Source organism: Leptonychotes weddellii, chromosome 11 (genome assembly GCF_054177405.1).
Source record: "Leptonychotes weddellii isolate Sample4059 chromosome 11, ASM5417740v2, whole genome shotgun sequence".
Classification (NCBI taxonomy): Eukaryota; Metazoa; Chordata; class Mammalia; order Carnivora; family Phocidae; genus Leptonychotes; species Leptonychotes weddellii.
This window is the reverse complement of record NC_138379.1, coordinates 23,326,081-23,350,117: the sequence shown is the minus strand read 5'-3', so window position 1 is coordinate 23,350,117 and position 24,037 is coordinate 23,326,081. Positions and strand designations below refer to the sequence as shown.

At 42.5% G+C, this 24,037-nt stretch overlaps 1 protein-coding gene and 1 pseudogene across 7 annotated transcripts in view; one reads left to right on the top strand and one right to left on the bottom strand.

Annotated features, from left to right (window-relative positions):
- Window positions 1-3,107: 3,107 nt before the first annotated feature.
- TCP11L1 (t-complex 11 like 1) overlaps window positions 3,108-24,037 on the top strand; it is a 38,573-nt gene continuing 17,643 nt past the window's right edge. For 2 of the 7 annotated variants that reach the window (XM_081798369.1, XM_081798368.1), the window contains exons 1-5: window positions 3,108-3,344; window positions 6,503-6,689; window positions 18,266-18,398; window positions 19,681-19,801; window positions 21,070-21,290. In XM_081798369.1, coding sequence (XP_081654495.1) covers window positions 6,527-6,689; window positions 18,266-18,398; window positions 19,681-19,801; window positions 21,070-21,290 — 638 coding nt within the window. In that variant the 5' untranslated portion in view covers window positions 3,108-3,344; window positions 6,503-6,526. Of the gene's footprint in view, window positions 3,345-3,802; window positions 4,028-6,502; window positions 6,690-7,733; window positions 7,871-18,265; window positions 18,399-19,680; window positions 19,802-21,069; window positions 21,291-24,037 lie in introns of those variants that run through there. The other 5 variants (XM_081798370.1, XM_081798371.1, XM_006740103.3 and 2 more) reach the window with 5 other exon arrangements.
- LOC115943208 (small ribosomal subunit protein uS14 pseudogene) lies at window positions 8,629-8,918 on the bottom strand (annotated as a pseudogene).

The following is a 24,037-nucleotide window of genomic DNA, read 5'->3' as shown; positions in this document are numbered from 1 at the left end:
TAATTCTTCCCTGGCATCACGCCTGGAGTCTCAGATGATCCTTTTAGAACTCCTGCCCCCCCTCCCGCCCCCGGAGATTCCAAGATGTGGTTAGGGTTGAGAACCACTAATCTCGAGACTATACATTAGTATAGAGCAACTGTGTGTACTATCTGACTTGCGACCTTTACTTTGCACATAATTGAATGATTATTTGGCAAACAAAACCTAACACTTCTTCAGGGGAAGCAAAACTAACTGCCTAGTTTTGTTTTTTTTTTTAAGATTTTATTTATTTATTTGAGAGAGAGAGAATGAGAGACAGAGAGCATGAGAGGGAGGAGGGTCAGAGGGAGAAGCAGACTCCCTGCCGAGCAGGGAGCCTGATGCGGGACTCGATCCCGGGACTCCAGGATCATGACCTGAGCCGAAGGCAGTCGCCCAACCAACTGAGCCACCCAGGTGCCCCTGCCTAGTTATTATATTCATGTTCCTAGAAGCAGCGGCATTCATTTCATGGAAAATTCTAGCAAGATCAGTTTACCTCAAACTTCCTAAGCAAGAATAAAGTTTAAGAAAAATTGGTCCTGTTTACTGCAAGCATGGTCAAAGTTTTATTTTTTATTTTTTTTAAGATTTTATTTATTTGACAAAGGGAGAGAACAAGTAGGCAGAGAGGCAGGCAGAGGGAGAGGGAGAAGCAGGCTCCCCACTGAGCAGGGAGCCCGATGCTGGGCTCAGTCCCAGGACCCTGGGATCATGACCTGAGCCGAAGGCAGCTGCTTAACTGGCTGAGCCACCCAGGCGCCGCAAGCATGGTCAACGTTTTAAAGTGCGGGTCCTGTGCTACCATGAATGCTGTGGGCACCCCTCCTGTATCACTAAAACTGCCAGCTGCTTGCTGTGTGCCCTCATCCATGATATCCCCTTGGGGACCCGGCCCCACTTAGACACCTGATGCCTAGGTGACTATGAGCCTTGCCACCACTCTAGCTAAGTAGACCAGGGCTAAGCACTGATCCAAGAACAGCTTACCTATAGGCAAATGACTGATTTTGCACAAAAATCAGCTTGCTCAAGGAAATTCTATATAGAAAAATCCAAATTAGGAGGAAGCAACAACTAAGAAAATAGAGAAACCAGTCTGTGATTCAGAGGGGTGCTGGGGATTGCAGCAAGGAGTAGAGATGTGATGAGAGCCATCCTGTGTGTCTTGGGGAGATGATAGAACAGTACTGCTCTCTAGAACAGCTGCTGGCTTTCTCCTTCCAAACCCTAGGGAGCCTTGCTGTGAACTCCCTTTATTTTGAAGTAGTTTGAGTTTCCAGTGCTTGAAGCCAAAAAAATCAAACAAGGTGTCCATATGTTTTTAATATTTGAAATAATTCCAAGTATATCAGAAGATAAAAAGTAACCATTACAAGTCAAATCAATGGTTTTAATACTGTAACAGTGTCCCCTCCACAAGTGAAAATTGTTTATATTAATCCTTCAAGGAAGGTAGTGGACTCTCGCTAGGGGTGTAGATGTGGCGGGGGCAAGGGTGGATCTCTCTGGGGAGGTGGTTCTTGCCTAGCTGCACATTTGAATCACCTGGAAAGCTTAACAGTTTTTCCCCCAGCATCACCCCCAGAGTTTCAGATGATCGTTTTAGAATGCCCACACCCCAGACAATTTTAGGGTGTAGTTTGAGAACCACTAATCTAGAGACTGTATGGTATATTAGTCTGGACTCCACAGTGAGAGCTTAATGTTTTCTTGGTGAATCTTTATTCCAGGTGGTTGAGTATCTTAAGGGTTTTGTTTTTTTCTCTCCTAAAGTGAATCCTCATTGAGGACTTTGATGTGCTTATGTATTTAAGAAAAAATACCTAATGTGCTAGTTAGTGAATGGTTTGATTCTTAATGTGATCTATTTAGTAGTGTTTGAAAGCACTCATTTCACTTCATCTTGCTTTTCTAGTTATTTAAATTTAACAAGTTTTATAAGCTACGGGTAGGAGACTAGATTATTACCCTCATTTTGTTTAATTAAGGCATACATGACTTATGCTAAGTCTTATAGCATCTCTACAAAATGAACAGTTAATCACATAGCTTTTAATTTTTTTTCTAAAAATTTTATTTATTTGACAGAGAGAGGGACAGCGAGAGAAGGAACACAAGCAGGGGGAGTGGGAGAGGGAGAAGCAGGCTTCCCACGGAGCAGGAAGGACCCTGGGATCATGACCTGAGCCGAAGGCCGACACTTAACAACTGAGCCACCCAGACGCCTCAGATAGCTTTTACATTTTAAGATTAGGTACAAAAACTCTGTTCACGTAGTTTGCTATCCTACTGCTAAAAGGTGAGAAAAGCATGGTTTTTTTGGAGCAGCCACTAGTCCAGTGCCGAGATAATCACGGCCCCCACTTCCTGTGATAGAGGCAGATGGGCTCCAAAACGGGCTTGTCTTAGCGTATTTTCCCCTTCTAGAACACAGTCATAAAATGCTCCAAGTCCTCACTGTTGTTTATGTACCTACACCGAGCTGAACCCTCATGGGAACCGTTCGTCCCCTTGCCCCGCGTCTCTTCCGGGCTGAAGTCTCGCTCTTTCTATCGACAAAGTGTAGCAACCACTTAGGTAAGAGAGGATCCCCAAACCAAAATGAATCTGTGCCATTAAAGTGAGGCTTGGCTATCTAGGTGGTAAGCATGGCTTTTTTTTTTTTTTTAACAGCCCAGATTAGGTAGAATAATAAACTATGTGCAGTGACGAAACATGGTAATATTGAAGTTCGAAAACCCGGGCGGGGAAGGCTTTGAACGAGGTTGCGAATAAGCGGCCTTTTTCTTTCATTTGACAGACTCCGCGCCGGCTCTACCACGTGTTCCTCTCCCGCCTCACACTCTCCCAACAGCGCCCACCTTTCTGTACGGAAACATGGCGCCGCCCTGAGTGGAGCGGGCACCACCTGGCTCCGAGCCACCGCCCACTGAGCCTTGTCTGCCGACTCGGAGCCCGCCTCTCTCATCTCCGTACGGAAACATGGCGCCGCCCGGCTCGAGCTCCCGCCCATTGAGCAAACTCCGCGCGTACGGGACCGCGCCTCCCGCCTTTCCGTACGGAAACATGGCGCCGCCCTACGAGGGGCGGGCACCTCCCGGCTAAAGGGCTGCCTCCTCCTTCCCGACGTTTGAGGAGCGGCCACACTGGCCGCTACCCACCGGAGCCGGGCGGGGAGGACGGCCCGCAGCGCGGCGAGGGATGCGGCCTCGGAAGGGCAGAGGCTGAAGTGTCCCGTGCTCGCCGCGCATCGCTCCGCGCCTCCGCCGCCCGTCTCATTCCCCGCCCGAGCGGCAGGAGGAAGAACTCCGCGGCAGGTGAGGGAAGCGGACGCAGAGGCTAGCAGCCCTGCGGGGCCCGCACGGGAGGCGCCAGGTGGAAATCACAGGCATGTCTTCGCCTCCTCAGGGCAGGTCGGGCTCCGTGCTGTCGGGTGGAGGCAGGGACGGCGGCGGGGTGCGGCGTAGGGTGGCCTTTGTCCCAGCGCTCGAGGCCGTGCTCCTAGCGCGCCCCTCTGCCATCGCTAGCTGCCGGCCCGCCACTCCCTCGCCGGCCCGAACAGTTGTTTACAACGGAATCCGGGCGCTGAGCTTGAGTGGCGCTGGGTGCAGGAGGGAGCGGCTCCCGGCGACTGTAGACAGGGCGCCTTTCCTTTGCTCAGAGACCTTTTCTGCTGGGGAGTCTCTTGTGGCGGCTTTAGGGCCCGGCGTGTAGCTCGGGTAGGAGGTCTTTAGGACCAGTGCGAGGATCCTGCTACCCCCGGTTCCCTTTCCAGGCGGAGGAGTTGGTGACTGTTGAATGAGCACGCTGTAAGCAATCCGTGGTTCCTGTAGCTACCAGTTCCAGTAATTATAGCTCCGCTTTGTGGAAAGCCTGTAGTGTACCAGCTGCACATTCTGTCGTCTCATCTTACCCCCAAATCGAAGAAGTAGGCAGCTGCATTTTACAGATGAGGAAACTGAAGTTCCCCAGCTAGTAAAGAGCCAAAATTGGAACCCAGGTACGTCCTGAGACCAACGCCCCTCCTTTGCCCACACGCTGACATCAACAGAGATGACACCGCTGTCACCAAATACTTAGTGGGCATCTGTTTGGAACATAGACTTACACGGATGGAGCATATGTGGGAAATATGGTTGGTGTTGGGCATGAAGAAGTTAAAAATCTAGGTGAAGAGTTATTTTTAATAAAACTAGCAATTTTACAGGCTCCCCCCAACCCACCTTTCCCTCTTCATCACCTGCCACTAGTTTTCTCATTTTCATGTGCCTTCACATGTGCCCTCTGAGTGAAATGCCCCCCTTTCCACCTCCTCTCTCACTCTAGATATTTTTTAATTGCGTGAAATCCTGCTCTTTTCTAAAGAACGGCTCCAATGTCCCCTTTTCCGGGAAGGTTATCCCAGCCTCCTTCCAGGCGGAATTCCTTAATCCCTCCACTATGTTCCTTTAGTGGTTTCATCATGCCACCAAAGCTTAAGCTTCACTCCGTTTCCTTGTGAGCATGTTTCCCTCTCCAGGCCTATTTAAATAAGTGTATGTTGAATTGGATCTAAGGCAATGATGCATGCCAGATGTGCAGTAACTAGCCGGACAGGAGTTCAGAGAAAGGTGCAGACACTGTGGGGAAGTGTCCTGGGAGGAGTAGGACTCGAGCTGAATCTTAAAAGGTGGGGTTAGTTTATTAAACTGAGCGTTAGAGAAAAGCATGCCTTCCTCCTGACTGCGCAGTTAAGAGTTACTTCATCCTTTCTGAGGTCATTCTCAGCATGTGAAGAGGATAAAATTAGAAGTGTGTGTTTGTCCTTTCTCATAGAATATGCTGGCAGTGTTACCTTTTGGATCTTGGAGCATATCCAGAGCCTAATAGGATTTAGGACAGAGGAAATGGGTGTCTGGAGTGGGATGTTGGAAGGTAAGGGGAACTGCATTAAAGCAACCTTCATATTAATAATACAGGCCTGGAGGGGCCCCTGGGTGGCTCAGTCATTAAGTGTCTGCCTTCGGCTCAGGTCATGATCCCGGGATTGAGCCCCATATCAGGCTCCCCGCTCAACGGGGAGCCTGCTTCTCCCTCTCCCACTCCCCCTGCTTGTGTTCCCTCTCTCGCTGTCTCTCTCTCTGTCAAATAAATAAATAAAATCTTAAAAAAATAATACAGCCCTGGAAAAAAAATACAGGCCTGAAAATGTCAATTCCAGTAACTTCATTCTACTTAATGGAGGATTCTGAAAGTTCAGATAATTATATCAAGCGATTCGTCTGTCTAATGTGCAAAAGAGAGTCTGCCAGACCTTTTGGAAGCAGTCAACATTTCTTTTCATCCCTGGATTACCCTCCAAGGTATATAATAAAGACTAATTAGTGTTTATGACAATGTTTTGTGATCTCCAAGTGCTGATGGTACAAATGCTAATTATTTGCAGTATTGTGAATGCAGAAACATTGTGTCTGTCTTCTCCCTTAATTAGAAACACCTTAGGAAGAGAGAACTCTAGAAAAAACTCGGGGGTAAAAAACTTGAGAAAAACTTTTTTTAATTTTTTTTTTAAAGATTTTTTTTAAATTTATTTATTTGAGACAGAGAGCACATGAGAGGGGGGAGGGTCAGAGGCAGAAGCAGGCTCCCTGCCGAGCAGGGAGCCCGATGCGGGACTCGATCCAGGGACTCCAGGATCATGACCTGAGCCGAAGGCAGTCGCTTAACCAACTGAGCCACCCAGGCGCCCCGAGAAAAACTTTTACAGTAAAAAGAGGCTACAATTGCAAGTTCCCCCTTTTTTTTTTTTAACTGGCCCAAACCAATGTGTTAAGTATTATTACTGTTCTAACCAGCAACTTAAAAATTAAAACCCCACCCAACCCCATACATTGTGGTTGTTTGCAACGTCCTCCTTACCATCTTTTCCTGCTGATTGGCAAGAAGTTAATAAAAATATTTGCCCCACATATTCTTACATGCTTTGTAAGATTCTACCTTCTATGTGTCATCCCTAGTTATTCACACAACAGAATCAGAGAACCAGCTCCTCAGCCCAGTGTCTTCATTTGGAAGCGAAGTTAAAACATGATTTCCAACGACTTTTCATATCCACTCTCAGGAATGAAAGTAAAGAATGGAAGAATTGAATCACTTTTTGATTAAAATAGAAGCAGGCAGCTGATAGTATTATCTTCCGACAATGTAAGGTCCTGTTTTCTTTTGACATGGTACTTAGAAGTGGGACAAAAATATTCAAACTCGTCGCTCTCTGAGGTACAGGTCCATAAATTTGATAAATCATAAGTGTCATTTTACATGTATCTGTTTAATCATTGAGGTAGAATATGATAGCTGGATAAGATCTTCGCAAGCCCATTCATTCTTACAGGTGAGAAAATTGAAACCCAAAGAAAATAAATGATTTGCCAAGAGTCCTACTGCTAGTTAGTGACAGAGCCAGAACATTTGGTTCACTTTTTTTTTTCTTTCCTAGGAAAGTAAATAAACTTAATTGAGAATGTCCGAAAACCCTGGCAAGCCCAATATAAATGAAGCCGGAAAATCAAAATCGAATGATTCTGAGCAAGACCTTGAAGATGCTGTGGAAGGTTCTGATGAAGCTCTACAGAAAACAATAAAGTCGGTTTCTCCCAGCACCCAAAGAGTGCAAAGACCTCACTGTAAGCAAATTTGACTTTGGTTAGAAGCCATATTATTGTTTTCAGATGATATTTTGATTAGGCTTCCTTGTACTTGTGGCCCTGAGCTGGGTTCTAATATGATAACATTGCCGATAACTAGTATTTAAGAATAGCCAAGTTTCTCAACTGGCAGCCTATTCACTTGTGGACTTTCTTTTTTTTTGTTTTTAAGATTTTATTTATTTGAGAGAGAGAGAGAGAGAAAAAGCACATGGTGGGGAGTGGCAGAGAGAGAGGGAGAGAGAAGGAGACGCCCTGCTGAGCAGGAAGCCCTGCAGGGCTGATCCCAGGACCCAGAGATCCTGACCTGAGCGGAAGGCAGACGCTTAAATGACTGAGCCCCCCGGGCGTCCCCACTTGTGGGTTTTCAATTGCTTGAGAAATTAAAAATTTTAGGATCATGTCCAGAATATTCCTATCTTCCTGCAGTCTCTGTGGCATTCCACTTTCTCTGAAGTGCTCTGAGAAATAGGGTGGAGTGCAAATTGTAGCTTTAATTTAAAAAACATCTGAAAAGTGTGAGGCAGGTTCCAGCCAGGACTGTGCTTGTGCAGGTTAAAAAAGAAATAGGTTTTGAATGTGAGTGAGGTCACCACACCCTAACTCCATTGCCTGGGGGCTTAGTTCCCACGAGGTTGAGGGGATTCAGTTTGCTGAATGTGTGGTGAAGTCATTTCAGATCCCTGGCAGGGAGCAGGGCCTCAAGGATGAAAGGGTGGTAATTTCCGCAAGTATTCCCAGCAGTCGCCCCAACTCATGTCTTTTTTTAAGAATACTTAAGCTTTTTGAAGTGAGTCCAAAAATGAAAGTTTTAAGAGGGAGTGTCATAGTCTAAAAATGTCGGTGCTGATGTTATCTCTTTAAAGTGTAGATGATCAGTAGTTCTTCATATTTGAAAGAAATATGAACATTTTTGGGGTTTCAGGTGTGTTTCTTTTAAAATGATCAAAGCTCTTCCCAGGTAATTTATTAGTCCACACAGTATTCTTTTCTTTTTAAAGATTTTATTTATTTATTTGACAGAGACACAGCGAGAGCGGGAACACAGCAGGGGGAGTGGGGAGGAAGAAGCAGGCTTCCTGCCAAGCAGGGAACCGGATGTGGGGCTCCATCCCAGGACCCTGGGACCATGACCTGAGCCAAAGGCAGACGCTTAATGGGTGAGCCACGCAGGCGCCCCCTCCCCTTTTTTTTAAATTAAGGAAGCTTTATGCCCAGTGTGGGGCTTGAACTCAGGACTCTGAGAGGAAGAGTTGCATGCTTTACTGACTGAGCCAGTCAGGCGCCCCTCAGCATAGTATTTTTTTTTTTCCTTTTTAGATTTTATTTGAGAGTGAGAGAGAGCTTGGGGTGGAGTGGGGAGGTTGCCAGGGGAGAGGGAGAAGCAGACTTCCTGATGAGCAGAGAGCCCAACACAGGGCTCAATCCCAGGACCCTAAGATCAGGACCTGAGCTGAAGGCAGATGCTTAACCAATGCTTAACCACCCAGGTGCCCCACAATATAGTATTCTTATAGCAAACATTATGGGCCCCATTTTATTGTGATTTAGTATCACATAGATTTTGATAGATACACCAATAAGTTCAGGGAAACATGCTGTTGATAAGTCTATCATGCATGTGTTAGGCCTTGCAGAAAAAATTATCTTTGCAGAAAAAAGTAGGGTTCTCCCAGCAGCCAGAGTACAAAGAGCTCACTGTAAGCAAATATGACTTTGGTCATATTGATCTCTAATACGTACAGTTAGAAAGCTTCTGTTTTCTCATTTCTATTTATTTTTTAAGATTTTAATTTTATGTAATCTATACCCAACCTGGGGCTCGAATTCACAACCCTGAGATTGAGTCGCATGCTATACTGACTGAGACAGCCAGGCTGCCCTATTTTTTTTTTTTAATTGGAGTATTTTTATTTTATGTACAATGAGTTGGCATTAAAGTAGGTGTCTTGGATATCTGCAGTTAAGGTAGGTTATCTTGGATGACCAGTTCAAGGAAGTTCACTTAATCCAATTTAATGAAGCCTGTATCATACTTTGCGTACTGACGGGAACATTGGCGGCACATATTGAGGCCGTATTTCCGGCTCAGACTGTGCCAGTTTGAGCAGACGCGGCAGGAACGAGAACCCTGGCCAAATTTCCTGGGATGGCTCCGGTAGAGCTGCTGGTGACCCATCTTGCTCTCTCGGATGCAACGAGGCAAAAAAAAAAGCCACCCCTGTTTTTTTATTTTTATTTTTTTTAAAGTAGGCTCCATGCCGAATGTGGGGCTTGAAGTCGCAACCCCGAGATCAGGAGTCATGTGCTCTACTGACTTGAGCCAGACAGGCGCCCCTGTTTTCTCATTTTTAAAATGAAAATACACTTATCTCTTAGGATGGTTGTAAAGATTAAATGAATTCATGTAAAGCATTTAGAGTAATGCGTGGCACCTAATAAATGCTCAATAAATATTAATTGTTAATACTACTGGCATGTCATCTGTTGCATTTAAAGATACCAGGACCAGGGGCGCCTGGGTGGCTCAGTCGTTAAGTGTCTGCCTTCGGCTCAGGTCATGATCCCAGGGTCCTGGGATCGAGCCCCACATCGGGCTCCCTGCTCCGTGGGAAGCCTGCTTCTCCCTCTCCCACTCCCCCTGCTTGTGTTCCCTCTCTCACTGTGTCTCTCTCTGTCAAATAAATAAATAAAACCTTTAAAAAAAAAAAAAAGATACCAGGACTGATTGCTGTAATTTGGATGTATATGGCCAACATGATGGTTTTATCACCTACAGTTTCTGATAAGGAGGACCAGTGGTATAGATCTTTAGTCATTCTTTGATTGATGGCCATGCCTTTGGCATCCTGTCAGTCTACTGGCATGACTCCAAATTAATGTCAAGCCAACACTAGACTATATTATCCGAGATTGTGTGTAGTTATATCCTTAAGGCAAGAGTACTTACCTGGGACCCATGATTAAGTGTTAGGGGGTCCTAGGAACAGCCAGAAAAGTATATCAACATTTGTGTGCATATGCATTTTTTTAGGAAGAAAGTCATGGAATATTTCATTAAATTCTTTTAGAAGTCTATACCAAAATGAGGTATAAAGTCAGTGCCCTAAAATATTCCTCTGGCTTCCTTGCTCTCGCTCCTTATAATAGTAGGTAGGCACAGGGCAGTGGGCCTCTGTGGTAAAGCTCAGACCCCATAATCTGAGGACCACATCAGGAAGCATCACTGATCACATAGATCATAAATAAGAATTTATAAAATATGAAATTAACTGCAGACATTTGAGTTCATAGTAACTCTAAAATCACTTCTGGAATGCTACAAGTTAAAATGTAAATAGCAAAAAATAACCTTTAGCCCTGCAAATTATAATAGAGTAATATTTTAAAGGCAGAATTGCTATTGGTACCTGTGATATTGTGATTTATAAAATAAGAACTATATTTGGTCTTTGTCCAGTCCTGGCAAAGAGCTCCTTTGGAATTTCCTAAGTGCTGAGCCCTAGAAAGGTGTCTTTTGTTATGTTAATGAGGCGACTGGAAACCACCTAGGTCTCTGAAGGATGGGGGCTGGTTGCCAGGGGACACAGTCATGTGATTAGAGGGTTGAAACTTTCAGTCCCATCCCCCAACCTCCAGAGTAGGAAGAGGGGCTGGAGGTTGAATCAATTGCCAATGGCCAGTGATTTCTTTCTTTCTTTCTTTTTTTGTTTTTTGAAGATTTGAGAGAGGGAAAGAGCACGTGCCTGCACAAGCACAGGCACGTGGGGGGAGGGGCGGAGAGAGAATCCTCAAGCAGACTCCCCACCAAACATAGAGCCGGTAGGGAGCCGCGCCAGGGTTCTAGCCTAGGACCCTGAGATCATGACCTGAGCTGAAATCAAGAGTCGGCCGCTTAACCGACTGAGCGACCCAGGTGCCCGGCCAATGGCCAGTGATTTAATCAGTCATGCCTATATAATGAAACCTCCATAAAAACCCAAGAGGACTGTTTTGGGAGAGCTTTGGGAGAGGGTTGGTAAACACGTGGTGGTGCTGGGAGAGTGGGGTGCTCCGAGCATGGAAGCTCCGCCCCCTTTCCCGTACCTTGCCCCACGCATCTCTTCATCTGGCTGCTCCGGAGTTATATCCTTTTATACTAGACCAGGAATCTGGTAAGTAAAGTGTTTCTCTGAGTTCTATGGGCCGCTGTAGCAAATTAATCAAACAAGGGCGCCTGGGTGGCTCAGTTGGTTAAGCGACTGCCTTCGGCTCAGGTCATGATCCTGGAGTCCCGGGATCGAGTCCCACATCGGGCTCCCTGCTCAGCGGGGGGTCTGCTTCTCCCTCTGACCCTCTTCCCTCTCGTCCTCTCTGTCTCTCATTCTCTCTCTCAAATAAATAAATAAAATCTTTAAAAAAAAATTAAACAAGAGGCGGGAGTCGTTGGAACCTCTGATCTATAGCACAGGTGACAATGTGGACTTGCGACTGGGGCAGTTTTATAGAACCCAGCCCCTAACTTGTGAGATCTGATGCTACCTGCAAGTAGATAGTGTCAAAATTGAATGGCTGGTGTGTGACAACTGCTTGCCCCCGCACACGTTGGAATTTCGGTGCAGAACCTTTAGTGATAGAGAATGTTGAAAAAGAAAAAATGGCTGGCTTGTGAGAATTGGTTGGCACTAATCTGAGGTGGTGATTTGATTCTAAAAGATGATATGTTCTTTCAACATAGAGCTCCTCAGAGTAAGGATCAGTCTGCTATAACTTCTCCTCTGAGATACTCTACTACCACATGCTTCTCTGCTCACAAAGCGCCTTCTGTTCTGGTGTTTAATCACCTGTTGACCAGTAAGAGATGCTGTATTCAGATGAAAAACATCAATTGTTATTCCAGTTAATATTTTCCATTTAGCATTTTGATTTATTAAATCAGGTCTTTGTGAGTTTAATTAGTAGATCCCAGTCATCCTCAGATAAATGGATGACACTAAGTTCTTGCATTTAAAAAAAGATTTTTATTTATTTTTTTAAAGATTTATTTATTTTGGAGAGAGAGGGGGCACACGTGCACATGGGCAGGGGACGGGGGGGTTACAGGGGGAGGAGAGAGAGAGAGACTTAAGCAGACTCCATGCTGAGCACAGAGCCCAACATAGGGCTCCATCTCAAAATCCTGAGATCATGACCTGAGCTGAAACCAAGAGTCAGATGCTCAACCGACTGAGCCACCCAGGTGCCCCTAAAGATTTTATTTTTAAGTAATCCCTACACCCAACATGGGGCTCAAATTTACAACCCTGAGATGAGAATCACATACTCTACTGACTGAGCCAGCCAGGCACCCCACCCCTGTGAATTTAATTAGTACATCCCAGGCATCCTTAGATAAATGGATGGCACTAAATTCTTACATTTTGATTTGTTTATTTATTTCAGTAATCTGCACACCCAGTGTGGGGCTTGAACTCACAACCCCGAGATTGAGTTGCAAGCTCTTCCAGCTGAGCCAGCCAGGCACCCCTAAGTTCTTACATTTTTAAAGCTCATGACTAGACTTTGAATTATGGTGTCTCTGTGTTCAATCAGCCAATATTTATTAAGTGCATACTGTGTATCAGGAATCCAGTAGTGAGCCAGCAGGCCCTCATAATCTCTTTGTTCATGGAGCTTGCCGTCTAGTGAGGAAGACAAAGTAACAAGCAATTTCTACACAGTGCAGTAAGTTCTGTGGATAAACTTTACTCTTGCTTCACTGTACTCTAGAGTAGTTTTGGGTGACATTTGCCATTTGAGAATTCTCAAATACAAAACAATCCCATCCCACAACCCTGTAATTAGTATGCAGTGAACAATTCCTGTGTGTGTAGATCTGTAACGTATCCTGATATCTTAGAATTATAGCTTTTATCTCTTTTTATCAGGTACCCTTCATTAATAAGTTTGATTTTAAGTAGTCTCTAAGTTGGACAGCTCCTGTAAGCTGGTGTCTGATGTTCTCAGCACTCGGTACAAACTGTTTTGTCCCAAGTGTACCCAAAACCCTGAGAACACACTTACCTATAATTTGGAAGAGTCTCCTCTTTCATAGAACATTCCTTCGGTTATCTTCTTTTTGCATATTAGGAAATAATAGCCCTGGAAGATTTAAAGATTTAGGGGCAGAGGGAGATGAAGAGAGAGAGAATCCCAAGCGGACTCCCTGCCGAGTGCTGGGCTCCTCCCAGGGTTCAACCCCACGACCCTGAGATCACAACCGAAGCTGAAACTAAGAGTCAGATGCTTAACTGACTGAGCCAGCCAGGCGCCTCTGGCCCTGGAAGATTTAAATGACTTGTTGAAGGTCACATTCAAGAGTCTTGGTTAGAGGGAACTGAATTTCTTCCTGACGTGCTCTTTCCATTGTGTTTCATGACTAGGTGGCATGCAAACAGGGTCTATTTCTCATCACCGAAATGCCCCAAATTGGTGAAAAATGGGAAATTTACTGTGAAAAGTGTTTGTTATTTTCAGAAGTTTAAGATGATTAGACATTTGAAGATTTTTGCAAAACCAAGGCTAAAACATAACTTGGAAGCCCTGGTGACAATCCTGAATCTCTTTAGGAGAGAAAAACTTGGCGTGCCTGTCTGGCTAAGTCATTAGAGCGTGTGGCTCTTGATCTCGGGGTTGTGAGTTTGAGCCCCACGTTGGGTGTAGAGATTACTTTTCTTTTTTTGTTAAAGATTTTATTTATTTATTTGACAGAGAGACACAGTGAGAGCAGGAATACAAGCAGGGGGAGTGGGAGAGGGAGAAGCAGGCTTCCTGCCGAGCAGGGAGCCTGATGCGGGGCTCAATCCCAGGACCCTGGAATCATGACCTGAGCCGAAGGCAGACGCTTAATGACTGAGCCACCCAGGCGCCCCAAGATTACTTTAAAAAAAAAAATCTTAAAAAAGATAAGAGCCCGATGGAATTTAATAACTTTAACTTCTGATCCTCACTATTGATATACCACAATGGAAGTTCCATTTTCTGATAAATGGCAACAGAAAATATTAGCTGGGTGACTCAGTTGTTAAGCGTCTGCCTTCGGCTCGGGTCATGATCCCAGGGTCCTTGGATCGAGCCCCGCGTTGGGCTCCCTGCTCAGCGGGAAGCCTGCTTCTCCCTCTCTCACTCCCCCTGCTTGTATTCCCTCTCTCGCTGTGTCTCTCTCTGTCAAATAAATAAATAAAATCTTTAAAAAATATATATATAGGGACGCCTGGGTGGCTCAGTCGTTAAGCGTCTGCCTTCGGTTCAGGTCATGATCCCAGGGTCCTGGGATCGAGTCCCACATTGGGCTCCCTGCTCAGTGGGGAGCCTGCTTCTCCCTCTCCCTCTGCTGCTCCCCCTGCTTGTGCTCTCTCTCTGACAAATAAATAAATAAAAATCTTTAAAAAATATATATATATATATTAGCTTGAATAAATTTAATAATCAGTATGCATATAGCAAATTCCTGCTCAGTGCCTTTGAATTTTTAATCAATTTTATTGAGGTATAATTTATACGTAATAAAATTGAATTTTAAGTACATATTTGAGTTTTGACAAATGCATTTACAGTTGTGTCACTACTACCACAATTATGAGCTGCTAGAACATTTTCATCACCTCCCTGAATTCCCATGCCCCTGCACAGTGAATCTTTCCCACCATTTGATCATCGTGTATGATCCATTTAATGTATTGTTCAATTTGGTTTTCTATATTTTGTCGAGGATCTTTGCATCTATGTTCTTCAGGGATGTTGACCTGTACTTTTCTTTCCCTGTAGTGTCTGGTTTTCGTATCAGGGTAATGGTGGCCTCATATAATGAATTCTGGCCTTTGGCAACCACTTACTTGCTTTCTGTCACTATAATTTTGCCCTTTTTATGATTTCAAATAAATGGAATCGTACTGTATATAGTCTTTTGTATCTGACTCTTTAACTTGAGATAATGCTTTTAAGATTCATCTATGTCTTTGCATGTATCAGTTTATTCCTTTGTTATTGCTGGGTAGTCTTCCGTTGTATGATTACAATTTGTTTATCCATTCTGCAGATGATCCACATTTGGATTAGTTCTAGGTTTTGATTGTTAGGAAGAATGCTGCTATTAACATTTGAAGACAGGTCTTAACATGGCCATATGTTTTCAGTTTTCTTGGGTAAAGACCTAGGAGTGGGGTTGCTGGGTCATGTGGTTAAGTTTATGTTTTACTTTTACAAGAGCTGGTTTTCCAAAGTGATGGTTCCATTTTTCATTCCCATTGTTTATGTACGAGAGTTCCAGATGCTCCACATCTATGTCAAGACTTGGTATGATCAGTCTCTTTCATTTTGGCCATTCCGGTAGGTATGTATTGGTATCTCAGTGTGGTTTTAATTTGCATTTCCCTGATTCTAAAAGGAAAAACCTACAGTTTTCTACCTGCGTGGGGCAAAACCCAGTCCTTCCTCCTCTGTTTTTCTCCTGGGTGTCTTTTACTACTCACACAGAGTATACCTCTTCTAGTTACCAAATGTGTGGGGCTCCCCACCCCCAATCAATTTTCTGTGACACCAGCTGGGTGTCTTACACTTCAACTGACACTATTTACACTTCAACTAAATTCTGACACTACCCAGAGATAACATCAGATATTACAGGTGAAGGACTTAGTCCCACAGGAATACCCCCCTCCCCCCATCCCTCTGCTTTGGACACCAGTCACAAGTCTAGGTTGTCGTCTCTGCTTCTGACCGGTCAGCTATAGACTGGAGATTCTAGTGACCCCTCCTTGGATTCTATTAATTTGCTAGAGTGGCTCACAGAACTCAGGGCAACACTGTTCACCGGTTTATTAAAAGGTAAATACAGATGAACAGCTAGATGAAGAGCTACATAGGGTGAAGTCTGGGAGGGTCCTAAGTGCAGGAGCTTCTGTCCCTATGGAGTTGGGGTGTATCACCCTCCCAGTATGGATGTGTTGGACAACCTGGGAGATCTCTGAACCCCCTACTATTGGGACTTTACGGAGGCTTCCTCATGTAGGCATGATTAATTATTAACTCCATTTCCAGCCCTTCTACCCTCTCTGGAGAACAGGACTGAAAAATCCAGCCTTCTAATCATGGCTTGGTCTATCTGGTGACCAGCCCCATCCAGAAGCCATCCAGGAGCTCATTCAGAGTCACAACAGAACAAAACATGCTGCTTGTGCTTATCACTTAGGAATTAACAAGGGTTTTCCAGGAGCCTGGTGTCAATGAGCCCGGTCAAAAACCAAATATTAAAACTAGATGCTCCTAATGTTCTTATCACTTAGGAAATTAGAAGGATTTTAGGAGTCTTGTGCCAGGAACAGAGGGGCAGAGACCAAAATACATATTTTCTGTTATTTCACACTGATGATTAATGATGTTGAGTAGCTGTTCATGGCCTACTGGCCACTTGTGTATCTACTTTGGAGAAATGTCTGTTCAAATCTTTTGCCCGTTTTTTACTGGTTGTCGTCTATTTTTGAGTTATAAGAGTTCTTTCTAATTCCGGATACAAGTCCTTTATCACATATGTGTTTTGCATATATTCTGTCCTATCTGGCATGCCTTTTCATTTTCTTGATAGGAGTCTTTCACAGAATAAAAGTTTTAATTTTTTTTTTTTTTAAGATTTTATTTTATTTGACAGAGACAGCGAGAGAGGGAACACGAGCAGGGGGAGTGGGGAGAGGGAGAAGCAGGCTTCCTGCTGAGTAGGGAGCCTGATGCAGGGCTCCATCCCAGGACTCTGGGATAATGACCTGAGCCGAAGGCAGACGCTTAACAACTAAGCCACCCAGGCACCCAAAAGTTTTAAATTTTGATAAAGCATAATTTATCATCTTTTTTCTCTTATATGTTGAGTTTTTTTTTTTATCTTACTCTAAGAAATTTTACCTAATTCAAGGTAAAGATTTCACCTGTCTTTTCTCATAGGAGTTCTATAGTTTTAGCTCTTATATTTAGGTCTGTGGTCCATTTTGAGTTCCTTTTTACTTATATGAGGTAAGGGTTGAGGGTCATTCTTTTATATACAGAGAACCAATTGTTCCAGCACTATTTAGTTAAACTGATCTTGCCTCATTGACCACATGTATGTGTATGTATGTGTGTATCAGTCTGTTTCTGGGTCCTCTCTTCTGTTCACTTGATCGATCTTCATGCCAAAAATACACTGTCTTGATTGTTGTAGCTTTAAAGTAACTCTTGAAATCAGTTAAAGTCTTTCAACTTTATTCTCTTCCACAATAGTTTTCATTTCTGTAGGTCCTGTGCATTTCCATGTAAATTCTAAAATCAGTTTGGCACTTTTTTTTTTAAAGATTTTATTTATTCATTTGAGAGAGAGAACACAGAGGGAGAGGGAGAAGCAGGCTCCCTGCTGAGCAGGGAGCCCGATGCGGGGCTCGATCCCAGGACCCTGAGATCATGACCTGAGCCAAAGGCAGACGCTCAACTGACTGAGCCACCCAGGTACCCCCAGTTTGGCATTTTCAACAAAAAAGCTTGCTGGAATTTTTACTGGGATTGCATTTTATCAATAGATTAATTTGGCAGAAATTGACATCTTAATAATATTGAAAATTTTTATCTGGGCTTTGATTTTTGGATGTTCATTATATTTTACTAATATCCATGAAGCAAGATTTATTTATTTATTTATTTAGTATTTTCATTAATATTCTGTAGAAACATTGAGAAGAATTTATGTTGTTTCCAACTTCCCCTTATGTGACTGAATAAAGATTTTTACCAGACAGGATAGGACCAGCTCTTAGATTTGGTTCCTTTTTTTGGTGAGCAAAAGAAAAAAGTAAAAGAGGAAGGTAAATAATTTTTGACTGACCTAAGAAGATCTTTATAACTCTTAAACCCGTGCAAACCAGTGACATTATTTATTTCATTTTAAGCCTAGATCTTATCCCCATCACATAAAATTAATATATCTTCTTAATTATCTTCTAGATCAGTGCTTTTCAAATTATGGTTTCAAAACATTTTTAGTATCATATACAATGTAGTAGCTTTAGAGTTTTTTGAATAGCACCTGGTGCCCTAAACTACTTGATGAGATTTTAATTTGGGGAGATTCATTCCTGGCACAGTATTAGTGGTGGTGAAAAATGTAAACTGCTGATGGGAGCAAATGAGAAAATCCTAAATCTGGGGTCTCCTTTCTTAAATTTAGGATAGACAAAAAGCAAAGAGATTAGAAAACAACCCTCCGCTTCTTGGAAAATTTGATACTCTGTGACTTAAAAAGTTTACCTAAGTCTCAGTTTAATTTAATCATTTCCACGGACCAGCCTTGAGTAAAAAAACAGATATTTTGAATATTGGAAGTGGTCTCTGTTTTTAGGATTCTAGATTAAAATAAAAATGAAACAAGTACAATTCTGTTGTTTGAAATTGCTGGAGTATTTTCATAAACAGAGGCATAACCAAAATCATTAGCTGGTACCAGAACCACTGCCTTCTCCTCACTCTAATGGAAATTTTTATCTAGAGAAGCAAATCTCTTACCCTGGGTTTTGTTACAGCTAGTCCTCCTCGATTTGTGACAGTAGAAGAACTTCTAGAGACAGCGAAAGGAGTCACTAACATGGCTCTAGCCCATGAAATTGTAGTAAATGGAGACTTTCGGATTAAACCGGTTGAATTACCAGAAGACAGGTAAGGCGGTTACTGAGTTACCTTGTTTAGTGGAACTCTGCCATTTACCAGTTCTGGAAAGGTCTTCTCCGCTTGATGTCAGTATATTCAAATGTATTTTTTCCTTTTGTATGTTGGTGCTCAGAAAAACCCCACAGTACGTCTATACTTGGAATCACTCTTGGAAATGGATCTCAGGACCACTGATCATAAATAAAAGGTCTAGGAAGTCTCCTGTGGACATCTTTCACGTCAGCTTCTCCTTACTGCATAGGACTTAGCTGTCCTATCTTGTGTTTTCGTTGTATTGTTTCATTCATTTCTTGTAACTGTCACATCGTACTATAGTTGTTGGTTTACTGTGTTCTTCACCAGAGTGTAAACTCTACAAAAACGAAGATTATGTGTTATTTTCTATGTCCATAGCACCTGGCACATATCCTATTAAATCTAAAACTCTTGATTGTAAAGTGTACCTTTTAAAATGTATTGTCATAAGAAAGAAAAATCATTGCCCGTTACAATTGTAAAAGTGCCGTGATAAACACTGGGAGTCTGTTAGCCAAGGAGGAGGAATGGCTGCTGGGTTGCCAATCTATAGAGTCGCCCACATGAGCCTTCTATGACTTTACGGACGTTTCTTCTATGTTCTGCAAAGACAGTACTTTTTCACATTAATCATGAAGAACTACTTTTTTTGCTCTCATAATATACTTTTTTTTTTTTTAAGATTTTTATTTGTAAGTAGTTTGTACACCCAACGTGGGGCTCAAACTCTTAACCCTGATATCATGCTCTACTGACGAAGCCAGCCAGGCACCCCTAAAGACTGGTTTTAGTGAGATGTTATATGTTAGTTTTACAGTTTGGTACCTAATTAAGTAAGTGTCTCATAGATCACATAGGAATAGGATATTTTCTGGAAAAAAGTCCTTTAGCCTATATACATGCTGAGTTGTTATCTTAAACTACTTAATCATAAATATCTTAAGAAACTTAATATCTTAAGAAAATTAAGAAAACAGCTCTGAACTTTTCAATATGCTTTTAATCATATGGCACTGTTATATGCTATTAATTGGCCCAATGTCATCTGTCCAATGAGTTGAAAATTATTCTGTCCAATGAGGTATTTATTGAAATAAATCACTAAACTTAAAATAAGGTATATCTGGGAAATCTTTTCTTCATCCAAATTATTTTTAAAATTTCTCACCCTAAACCTATAGAATTTGTGCTTTTGAGAGTGATTTGAGGCTCAAATATTTTATTTATTTATTTTTCTTTTTTCATTTGTTTCCAGCTTGGAGAAGAGAGTAAAGGAGATTGTACATAAAGCTTTTTGGGATTGCTTGAGCATCCAGCTAAGTGAAGAGCCCCCGACATATGACCATGCCATCAAACTTGTTGGAGAAATCAAAGAGGTGAGGCAGAGAGCAAATTGTGGTGCTTTTCTGGCGTGTTAGGAGTATTTAACCTCTCTGTGTTACTGCACCAGAAGACTAAAGAAATCGAAGGATAAGCTAAAGTACTTGCTGAAATGTGGATTAAGACTATTTTTGGCTCAATGCCCTTTTAAAAATTTGAAACAAGCTATGATAACCTGAAGGTTTTATGTTTGTAAATGAAGGTATATATTTAAAGATTTATTTATTTAGAGAGAGAGAGCACACATGCAGGGGCAGGGTCAGAGGGAGGGAAGAAAGAATCCAGGCAGACTCTGCACTGAGTGTGGAGCCCAACATGGGGCTCAATCTCATGACCCAAATGACCCTGAATTCGTGACCTGAGCTGAAACCAGGAGTTGGACACTTAACTGACTGAGCCACCCAGGTGCTCCTGAAGGTTTATATTTTTAGAAACAGAATTATTTAGAGAAAACAAAAGTTATTTTACAATATGGGTGATTTATAAAAATTTTAATAGGTGTGGATGTGTTCAATTTATAATGGACAAAAAGTGATTCAGTCTGTGGGATAGAGAAGGCGATAAGTAGAAGTTAAGACTCTTTCTGCAAGTGCCTTTAGCGGTCGTATCAAAGAAGAAATGCATCCGTGAAAATTGGCATCTATGGTTGGCTCAGAGGCTCACATTAATTATGTTTTTTCTCACTTTTAACAGTTTATCTTTTATCTGGTTGACTGCTACATAAACCTTAAATGGAAGCTTAAATAGCTACTCTAAATGATTTGCAAACGGGCAGCTGGCTGGCTCAGTCAGTAGAGTGTGCGACTCTTGATCTCAGGGTTATGAGTTCGAGCCCCATGTGGGGCATAGAGCCTACTTTAAAAATAAATAAATGAGGGGCGCCTGGGTGGCTCAGTCATTAAGCGTCTGCCTTCGGCTCAGGTCATGATCCCAGGATCCTGGGATCGAGCCCCGCATCGGGCTCCCTGCCCCGCGGGAAGCCTGCTTCTCCCCCTCCCACTCCCCCTGCTTGTGTTCCCGTTCTCGCTGTGTCTCTCTCTGTCAAATAAATAAATAAAATCTTAAAAAAATAAATAAAAAATAAATGATTTGTAAGCATGTTTTCTATAGACTGTTAAGAGATTAAAATATGTATCACAGTAGCAACTGTATTACAGTAACAATGGATAAGCCCTTATTTGGTAATTATAAATTCCTTTGCATATAATAAAAAATGATGTCTGACTAAGAAACTTTGATTAAACTTGGCTGTGCTCTCTTGTAGACTCTCTTATCTTTCTTGCTGCCTGGTCACACTAGACTGAGAAACCAGATAACAGAAGTCTTGGATCTGGATCTGATAAAGCAAGAAGCAGAGAATGGAGCCTTAGACATTTCCAAGCTGGCAGAATTCATTATTGGCATGATGGGGACCCTGTGTGCACCTGCTCGAGATGAGGAAGTCAGGAAACTAAAGGACATTAAGGAAATAGTGCCCCTTTTCAGGTATGGGAATCATGTTAATCACCTTCAGTGTGCTTAAAATACAGAGCCTTTTCTCTTGTTCTTTTTAGATTTATTCATCTTAGAGTGGGGGGAGGGGAAGAGGGAGAGAGTCTCAAATAGACTCCCTGCTGAGCGTGGACACCAGGCTCAATCAGAGCCTATTTTCAGATTTGGACTTCAAGTGTAGATACTCATAAATTAAAAAAAAAAAAAAATTAAAAAGCAAACATTTTGTAAAATATAGAAAAGTAGAAAGAAGGAAAAACAATCACCCATAATTTTACCATCTAAAGGCAAAATCACTGTTAATCATGTTGATATTTTTTCTCCCTCAACATTTTATTTTGAAAAATTCCAAACTTACAAAAAAGTTGTAAAAAAGAAAACCCAAAAACAAAAAACCCGTGCAGTGAACACTCATATATCCTTTATACAGCTCTCCCAGGTTTTTTGTTTGTTTGTTTTAAAGATTTATTTATTTGAAAGAGAGAAAGGGAGTGTGGTGGAGAGGGAGAGAGCTCGGAGCCCAACGCGGGACTCAGTCTCACGACCCTGAGATCATGACCTGAGCCAAAATCAAGAGTCAGATGTCTAATTGACTGAGCCACCCAGGAGCTTCCAGACATTATGACATTTTAGCCTTAAATGTTTCAGTAGGTGTCATATTAATAATAATATTAACTTCCTTTGGTCTTTTGGGTGTTTATTTTTAAACCTAATCGTAATCAAATTTATATAGTTTTTTTTTAAAATAGGCTCCACACCTAGCGTGGGGCTTGTACTCATGACCCCAAGATCAAGAGTTGCATGCTGTACCGACTGAGCCAGCCAGGTGCCCTAAATTTATATAATTTTTATGATATTATTGACAAAGGATTGACACGATGCTGCCTGATAATTTGACTTTTGGTTAACTGCTTAGCTCTATTTTTCCTGTAAACAGATAAAGGTGTTAGGCCTCAAAATGCTACCATGCAACATTGCTTATGGGGAAAGTGACCTCGGATTGGTAAATTGCATCTGGACTAAAAGAAATGATAATGAACTATAAATACTGGATGGGACACCACACGTTGGATGTCCTTTAGGGGAGTAGCTTTTATAACAGGTCATGCCCCTAGTGGAGACGCTAGAAGCCGTGCCATAGAATTATTACAAAATATATTAGCACATGAGGCTTGTAAGCCAGGTGGTTCCCATGGATCTGTCTGCTCTTGGCTGTTACTGGAACTTGCTGAAGAGGAATGGTTAGTGCTGCCTTGTTGGCCGGCTGTGTGACTAGATGATGCCAGACCCGGGGCTTACGGTTGTGTCATGAGCCCAAGTGTTCAGTTGACTCAAAGAGGTCCTCCTGGTGGGCATTGCAGGCCTGACTTTTTCTAGAAACATTATACCCTTAATCTTTCACTTTTTTTTTTAATTGAAAGTGTCATTGATATAATTGTATATTCATGTGGAGTTGTAAGAAATAACACAGTACACTTTATCCAGTTTCCCCCAAAGCTAACATTTTGCAAACCTGTAGTGTATCACAACTAGAATATGGACATTGATACAATCCAGTGACCTCACTTAGATTTCCAGTTTTACTTGAATGTGTTTTGTGTGTATGTATGTTAATTTTTATATAATTGTATCCCCTATGTAAGTTTGTGTATTCACCACTACATTCAAGGTCCTGGGCAGTTCCAACCCCATAGGATCCCTTTTATGACCAACTTAGATTATTTATTTTTTTTTTTTTTAAGATTTTATTTATTTATTTGAGAGAGAGAATGAGATAGAGCGAGCATGAGAGGGGGGAGGGTCAGAGGGAGAAGCAGAGTCCCTGCTGAGCAGGGAGCCCGATGCGGGACTCGATCCCAGGACTCCAGGATCATGACCTGAGCTGAAGGCAGTCGCTTAACCAACTGAGCCACCCAGGCGCCCCAACTTAGATTATTTTTAAAACTACCCATAAGCATTTGCAATGGCTGCAAGATAATTCATTTGCATAGATATAGTTAACTATTACTCTGTTAAGATGGACAATTAGAGTAGGTATAATTATTTGCTATTTAATCCTGCCATGAACATCCTTGTGCATAAAACTTTTTTCTATATTTTAGGTTATTTCCTAAATATAAGTTGTTTTTTTTTTAAGATTTTATTTATTTCACAGAGAGAGAGATAGCAAGAGCAGGAACACAAGCAGGGGGAGTGGGAGAGGGAGAAGCAGGCTTCCCGCGGAGCAGGCGGGGCTCGATCCCAGGACCCTGGGATCATGACCTGAGCCGAAGGCAGACGCTTAACGACTGAGCCACCCAGGCACCCCTAAATATAAGTTCTTAAATAGGATTACTATGTCAGAGGATAGGAACAGTTGTAAGACTCTCATTGCATGTTACCAAGTTGCTTTCCCAAAAGTTCCTTTCATTTTCAGCTTTTTTTTTTTTTTAAAGATTTTATTTATTTGAGAGCAAGAAAGAGCTGGCACAAGTTGCAGGAGGAGGGACCGAGGTAGAGGGAGAAGCAGGTTCCCCGCTGAGCAGGGAACCCTACTCGGGGCTCGATCCCAGGACACTGGGATCATGACCTGAGCCAAAGGCAGATGCTTAACCGACTGAGCCACCCAGGTGCCTCTTATTTTCAGCTTTCTTGATATTATATAAGTATTTGGTATATATAAAAATGTTCTGCATTGTGAAGTTAACCTCCGGGTTTAGAAAGCATTGAAAAGACCTCCCAGGGCGCCTGGGTGGCTCAGT